Raw genomic sequence first — 7547 nt, 5'->3', positions numbered from 1 at the left:
TTTGCTTGCAGAAAAAGTTTTGTTCTAAAAAGAGTCCAACAGCGTACACAAAAATGCATTTGTTTCTCTACAAGTCTTGTTTTCAATCTGGAGCGTCATTTTCCGGCTACTTGAGGTACAGGGATATTTCCACAGCAGCTGGCACTGTCATTACTGGTGTCCTTTCATATGGGTCAGCCATCAACCTCGAGAGTTTAATTCTATCAATACAGAGAGCAGAGGTATGCCCCCCACAGCCACAGACCTCCCCCCACCCCCAATCTATGCAACATCCTTTCCTTCTGTTTGGAACTTCAGTTCTGTCTCTGCCACAAGTCTCTTGACAGCTCTGGAAAAATCTTCAGGAGACAAAGCATTTCCCACTTCTGATACTCACTTGAAATGCTGCTTAAATGATAAAGAGCTAAGCAAGCATCAGAGCCCTGGGTTGGGTCAGTCTTCTCCAGTCAGCTTCCAATGGATGACAGCATATCAGCATAAGATGAGCCCCACTGGACAATGGAAAAGATTCCCACAAGAGATGGTAGACTCGCCTTCCTTGGAGGTTTTGAAGCAGAGGTTGGATGGCCATCAGTCATGGATGCTTTAGTTGAGATTCCTGCATTGCAGGAGGGTTGGATTAGATCAGGCATAGGCAAACTCGGCCCTCCAGATGGTTTTGGCCTACAACTCCCATCATCCCTAGCTAACAGGACCAGTGGTCAGAGATGATGGGAGTTGCATTCCCAAAACATCTGGAAGGCCGAGTTTGCCTATGCCTGGATTAGATGATCCTCAGGGTCCCTTCCAACCCTACAATTCTATGATTCTCTTCACTGAGTTTTTATAAATCCCAGTCCAAGCACAATTCAAGGCAAATTAATTGAGCATAACCGGGCTGCTGAAATTCAATTCTGTTGTATTGGCTTAAATCAGAGATGGAGAGCCCCTGGCCTGCAAACGTAATCTAGCCCATCAAGCCTCTGAATGTACTCCCAGCAAGCTACCTAGGCCATCCCCTTCTACCCAGCTCCACCCTTTAAAACTATGAACAAATCTGAGCAGTTCACGAACCACATTCAATGCAGCAGAAAAACTTTTTTTTCTCTAAAAAGAATAATTTATTAAGGGGGGTAAAAAGCATTGTTTAAACAGTCTGAATATAGGTGGCCTTCTGAATTGTCCGTCTCCTCGGGCTCAAAGTCATCAGGGTCTTGCGCTAACTGGTCCGTGTCTTCGTCTGAAGTGGAAGGGCGTGTTAGGATGATTCGAGGTACCTTGGATACAGTAAAAGAATGCAGGGAAGGGGGTAGGGAAGAGAAGTGAATTGCACAAGAGAATCTAGAAGCTAACATTTGTTTGCTGCCAAGAACTCTCCTCTGACACAGATCTCCCTTGCAAATTTTAATATCATGCATTTTCCAGATATTCTCTGAATGCTTAACTGTCCCCCAAATGTTGGATAGCTTAGGAATAGTCTATTCTCATATCTTTCTTCCTCAGATTGGAAGGAGAGGCCCACCTACAGTGGAAATATGGCTGGGGTGCATAGCTGCCAGGTTATCCCTTTTTTTAAGGGATTTTCCCTTATGCTGAATAGGCTTCCTCGCGAGAAAAGGGAAAACTTGGCAGCTATGCTGGGGTGGCACCAGAGAGGGTCTGTGTTCGGATTAAATATGGGGTTTTGGTGGATGGTTTTATATTGCTGGGGTTTTTTATTCTATTTTTGAGAATGTACATGTTCGAGCACAATTCAAAGCATTGTTGCTGACCTTTAAAGCCCTAAACAGCCTCAGCCCAGTATACCTGAAGGAGCGTCTCCACCTCCATCGCTCTGCCCGGACACTGAGGTCCAGCGCCGAAGGCCTTCTGGCAGTTCCCTCACTACGAGAAGCCAAGTTACAGGGAACCAGGCAGAGGGCCTCCTCTCTGTGGAATGCCCTCCCATCAGATGTCAAGGAAATAAACTTTAGAAGACACCTGATGACAAACCTGTATAGGGAAGATTTTAATGTTTGATGTTTTATTGTGTTTTTATATTGTGCTGCCCAGAGTGACTGAGGCAACACAGTCAGATGGGCAACATGTAAATAATAAAGTTGTTGTTGTTGTTGTTACTAGAAAATGTATTTGCGACACAATATTTTGATTTCAGAACTTTATATGCTGGTGTTGGGCTGCTCCAAAAACTCACCTTCATGTTCGTCAGATTTTTTACCCCTGCAATGGACTTGTGTTCAAGAACCAACCAAGTGATGTTCCTTTCTTTCCGTGTTTTGCTCAAGCATTTAATTCTCTTTTCCTCATCTTTCTTTCTGTCTCTTTTTTTTCAGATTTCACAATCTCTAATATTTAAGTGTTTCGCTGCATTGTTGATTCATGAACATTGTAGAGTCGTGAATTTCTTATTCTGCTTCTGACTTACACTGTCAGGTGCTTGGCATTGCCATTTTGAGAGTGGATTGGTTTGAAAAGGAGCAAATGTCCTTGCTTGTGGATTATACTACAAAGTAAGTAGCATAATTATCTACAGGGTCTTGAACCTCTCATTACATATTCACATTCTCAGTCTCAAAATACAACGTTTATGATGATGATTGAAAAAAGAAAGCGGCAGAAAAGGCCACAGCAATTTAATAACCTCAATTTAAAGTAAAAGGTTAGTGAGCAAATTGGTTAATGAGCAATATCTGATTAAACTGTAGTGTTTAGGCAAAGGTACTGAAAGTCCACAAATTGATAGCTCAGTTGGTAGAACAGGAGACTCATAATCTCAGGGTTGTAGGTTTGAGCCCCACATTGGGCAAAAGATTCCTGCATTGCAGCGGGTTGGACCAGATGACACTTGTGGTACCTTCCATCTCTACTGTCACGGTGGCTGGAGAAGGCTACTTCAGAGTAACGACTCTACACAGCTCTGCATTTTATGGTTTTATTGGTGCTGAGTATTTACAGTGCTAATGGCAGTGCTATTTACAAAGACACATCTGTTCAGCTTGAATCAGAACCTCCAAGTGGCTTTTGGCGCGTTTTGCGCCAGCATAATAACTTGGGGAGACCCATCCTCTTCCCCCGACGCCTTTTGCGAAGTTCCGGAGTTGGGGGGACTGGCCTGCCCCCCTTCCTTTCCCCTTCCTGTCCCACCTGGGACGATGGCTCTCTTTCCCTGCCAGAGCCTTGGAACCCACTTCCTGTTTCCCCACTTGAGCTGGAGCTTTCCTTCTTTTCAGCCTCGCTCGGGTCTGGGCTGGAACTCAGGAGGGGAGGGGCTTCGCGATATCCCTTGCCCCTCACATCTACTATTATATTATATTATCACTGTCCACTGATAAATGTACATTCCGCCTGGTAAAATATGGAAATTAGGAAGAAACCAGGGAATCCACAAAAATTACAAATGTTAAGTCCCCTCCCAATGATGGGGGCTGCTTCTTCCTGTTGTGTTTCCTCACCATTTTGATATCCACCCAGTGGCTCTTTGAGTTGGCTTCCCATTCTGTCAAAATGCTTTCCTCAATCCATCATATCCAGGCTTGAGCCTATCAATTGTCTTCTGCTTCTGAGCAGCACAAGTCTTGAATGTGTGCAAAACTCTTGTCCATGACCAACATGGGTGGAGGGGGATGTTAGATTCAGGGTCAGTAAGGCAAAAGGTAAAGGACCCCTGGTCAGTTAAGAACAGTCGAATTCAACTATGGAGTGTGGTGCTCATCTCCACTTTCAGGCCAAGGGAGCCAGCATTTGTCCACAGACAGCTTTCCGGGTCATGCGGCCAGCATGACGAAACCGCTTCTGGCATACAGAACACTTTGACGAGTGCCAAAGCGCATGGAAACGCTGTTTACCTTCCTGCTGCAGCAGTACCTATTTAGCTACTCATGCTGGTATGCTTTTGAACTGCTAGGTTGGCAGGAGCTCACCCCGTCATGTGGATTCGAAATCCCGACCTTAGAAGAGGCTCAGCAGTTTAGACCACAGCACTACCTGTGATGGTTTCAGGACCTGTATTATTTGCAGAAGCTGCCTGCAACATCCGCCCTCTATCTCTTTCTCTCTTGTGGTTTTCTTATGGTTTTCTCAGTAACCAGAGGCACATTGGATTGAGATCTACTGATATTTAATACTGTCGCTCAAAATGTAAAGAGCCAATAATTTTCAGCAGTTACTGCATTTTTTATTAGAATGGTTTAGGCATTAGGGCAGGCATCCCCAAACTTTGGCCCTCCAGATGTTTTGGACTACAATTCCCATCTCCCCCGACCACTGGTCCTGTTAGCTAGGGATCATGGGAGTTGTAGGCCAAAACATCTGGAGGGCCGCAGTTTGGGGATGCCTGCATTAGGGTATACAGTCATACCTCGGAAGTCGTATGGAATCTGTTCCGGAAGTCCATTCGACTTCCAAAACGTTCGGAAACCAAGGCTTGGCTTCTGATTGGCTGCAGGAACCTTATCAGAAAATTGCAAAGGGAAGAAGCATGCAGTTCATAGCGGATCTTCCGCTTATGCACATTAAGAAGCAGTGAGAAATCCACAATAGAAGGACCAGTCTGCAACCAATCAGAAGCCGTCAGATGTTCGGGTTCCAAAGAACGTTCTCCGCAAACTGGAATACTCACTTCTAGATTTGCGGCGTTTGGGAGCCAAAACATTCGACTCGCAAGGCATTCAAGATCCAAGGTACGACTGTATTAATATTTGCTAATCTACTAATATAAATCGGAATTAAAGTTAGAGAAGATTTGAGCTGTTTTGCTAAACTAATAAGTGCTGAAGCAAGTATTTTTATGCTTTTGCAGCAGGGCATATTTCCATTTTTTTTTCTGGAGGAGAGCTGTGTGCCTAAAGGATTTCCCACACTACTATCTATTCAACTGTTTTTCTTTAAATTTGTTTGCATGGTTTTTTGCGTGGGTGAGAGAAGAAGCAGAATGTTAATTAATTCTAACTACAGTATTGGTAAATAGTGTTCATTCTCCAAAGTCGATGATGTATTTGAAACCTTCTGACAAGAGCCCAGGCTAACACTGACATCTGGTGGGTTGTTTTTAATTCAGTACAAGAACCAGACGGATAATTTACCATTCTTGGGTAGGTGGGTATAAATAAAAAGAACAGGGGTTTTTTTTTCTGGGGAGGGGAGATTAAGCTATATCTTACCAAAACATAATAGTAACACCTCCTCAGACACTATTAAGGCATAAATATCTTCCTCCATAATCACTTACTGTTATAACATGATTTACTGTCTGGAATGGTCCACTTTTGGATGGCATCTCAACAGGGCCAGAATCAGGTGTGCTGGGTTCTGATATAAAGGCATCCTTAAAAAGAAAAAGAAGAAAAATAGCCAATTCACTTTTCAGGCATTATTAAAACAGGTGAGGAAACTTGGAACCATAATGTTTCTTCAACAAGACCTCTCCTCCTTCCAGAGGGGAGGAGTTGTGAGCGGGAGCCAGCTACCGCGTCAGCAGGGGGGTGTATTTGTCCCCCTGCGTCAGCCTTCCCCCAGCTGCTGCGCCAAGCCCTTCAGCCAGCCAATAGGGTTTGGCCATGTTTAAGCGGCCGCAGCAGCGCTGGACCCCCATTTGGCTTCCTGTTTTCATGTGAGCCTCTTTTGGCTCGGGTGGCGGTTAGGCATTGGAATATGTGTGGTGTGTTAGAGGGCAGGTTGTGGCCATCACCTACCCCTCCCCTTGTTTGGGTATTCTGCTAAAGGAATCTGGCGGTTGTGGATCCTGTCCGATGCCCTGCTGGTGGCTAGGGCCATGGCACGACCCCCGGTGAAGCTTCCAGTTGTATTTGCATCAACAAGCTTCTCCCACTGGCTGTTAACCCTCGAATGACCCCCTGCTGAGTGGGGTGGAGTCATGTATAGATTGTTTGATCCAGTGCCTAAGCCAATACCTCTCACATGCTATAACAAATAAAGTTGTGGTCTTATTTAGCCCATTAACCTAAAATACATGAGTCCTTGTGTCTTATTTATCTCTATGTGGGTGGCAGATCCTTGACTCACAAGTGAAAAAAGCACCTCTCTCTCTCTCTCTCTCTCCCTCCCTCCCTCCCTCCCTTCCTCCTGGGGCCATTATTTGCTCAAAGAATTTCTTACCCACTCTTCATTATTAAAAGTCATCCCAGAATAAAATAAAAAAATTCATTCAGTGGCACCTTAAAGACCAACTAAGTTTTTATTTTGGTATGAGCTTTCGTGTGCATGCACACTTCTTCAGATCCCAGAATAAGTTACAGTAGAAATGTTACAGACCAGAGACGTCATGAAAGGACAAAACAAATAGAAGTACGTACCATATTTTTCGCTCCATAAGACACACTTTTTTCCTCCTAAAAAGTAAGAGGAAATGCCTGTGCATCTTATGGAGCGAATGTGTGGTCCCTGGAGCCGAATTGCCCAGGGGCGAAAGGCAGGTCGTGCTTTCTTTCTCTTTTAAAAAAGAGCTAAAGGCTAACAAGAGGGAAAGAGAGTGTTGAAAGGAACCCGCTTAGCAGCTGATTGCAAGAAATTGGGGAGGGAGATAAGGGAGCTAGCTCCCGCCCCGCCCCCTTGCCCAGGCCTCAATTGTTGTCTGCAGAGGGAGGCTGTTTCTTTCCCCAGCGACATGTGACTGGCTGATTAGATTATCTGTCTGGAAACTGTAGAAATTGGTCCCTTTCCTTTCCTAGAGAAGCTGCAGAACTGTGAGTTGAACCCCATAAAAACAGGATTTTTTCCCATTGCAAGGTAAGCTCAACAACTTTGACTTTTCAATGGAGCTTTCCCCCTTTGCAAAAAAGATGCACAACTGTGAGCTGACCCCCCCCCCCAAAAATGGGGCTTTTCCCATTTGCAAAAAAAAGCTGCACGACTTTGAGCTGATCCTCAAAAAATTCCCCCCCTTTGCAAAATAAGCTTCCTCAAATATTTAATGGGGGGGGGGGCAAAGGCACCTAGGCCTCTAGGAGTTGGCTGCTATGCCTAGGACAATTCAAGAAAGCAAAATATTTTTTCCCCTTGTTTTCCTCCTCTAAAAAACTAGGTGCGTCCTATGGTCAGGTGCATCCTATGGAGCGAAAAATACGGTGCAGCCCAGAACCTAACAACCAACAACTGAAGCATGCCACCAGATTCATCTAAAGGTCTGGGTGAAAAGTTAAGTCTTCGGCAACACCGACTTAGGTTCATAATATTATTATTAGCATTAGCATTTTAGTCACCTTTTTTGTTTACAAAAAGTAACCATTGAAAACATTGAAAACATTGAAAATTTTCTCGCAGAAGAAGAGCAATTTTCTTTCAGTACAGACCATCTGCTAAAATACACTGATGAAAGAAGGTAGGCCACAGCTAACGAGCTTAATTCAGTATTAAGTGACCTTCAATAGCCCACCTAACCTACCTTGCAGTCTAGGAGAACATTTCATAAAGTGAAATATGAAAGCAAAGACTCTATACCTCCACAACTTTGTCTTCGGATTGTACCCCAGCCAAGTCAAGTGGGCCATCTTTAGACACATGTGCTATTAAGAGTCCCTAGGGAGAAATAAGACATTTCAGACCTGGGAGTT

The 7547-nt window shown here is 44.4% G+C and overlaps 1 protein-coding gene across 1 annotated transcript in view; it reads right to left on the bottom strand.

The window, feature by feature from the left end:
* Positions 1-1076: 1076 nt before the first annotated feature.
* Positions 1077-7547, bottom strand: part of LRRC1 (leucine rich repeat containing 1) — a 79187-nt gene continuing 72716 nt past the window's right edge. The window contains exons 17-19 of the mRNA XM_088665760.1: positions 7435-7512; positions 5207-5302; positions 1077-1256 (exon numbers count right to left, since the gene is read on the bottom strand). Of these exons, the coding sequence (XP_088521886.1) occupies positions 1104-1256; positions 5207-5302; positions 7435-7512 (327 nt within the window). The 3' untranslated portion in view covers positions 1077-1103. The remainder of the gene's footprint in view (positions 1257-5206; positions 5303-7434; positions 7513-7547) is intronic.

The sequence above is a fragment of the Zootoca vivipara genome, chromosome 3 (assembly GCF_965207765.1).
Source record: "Zootoca vivipara chromosome 3, rZooViv2.hap1.1, whole genome shotgun sequence".
In the NCBI taxonomy this organism is placed as follows: Eukaryota; Metazoa; Chordata; class Lepidosauria; order Squamata; family Lacertidae; genus Zootoca; species Zootoca vivipara.
The sequence above is the reverse complement of the archived record's forward strand: the minus strand, read 5'-3'. Positions and strand labels throughout refer to the sequence as shown.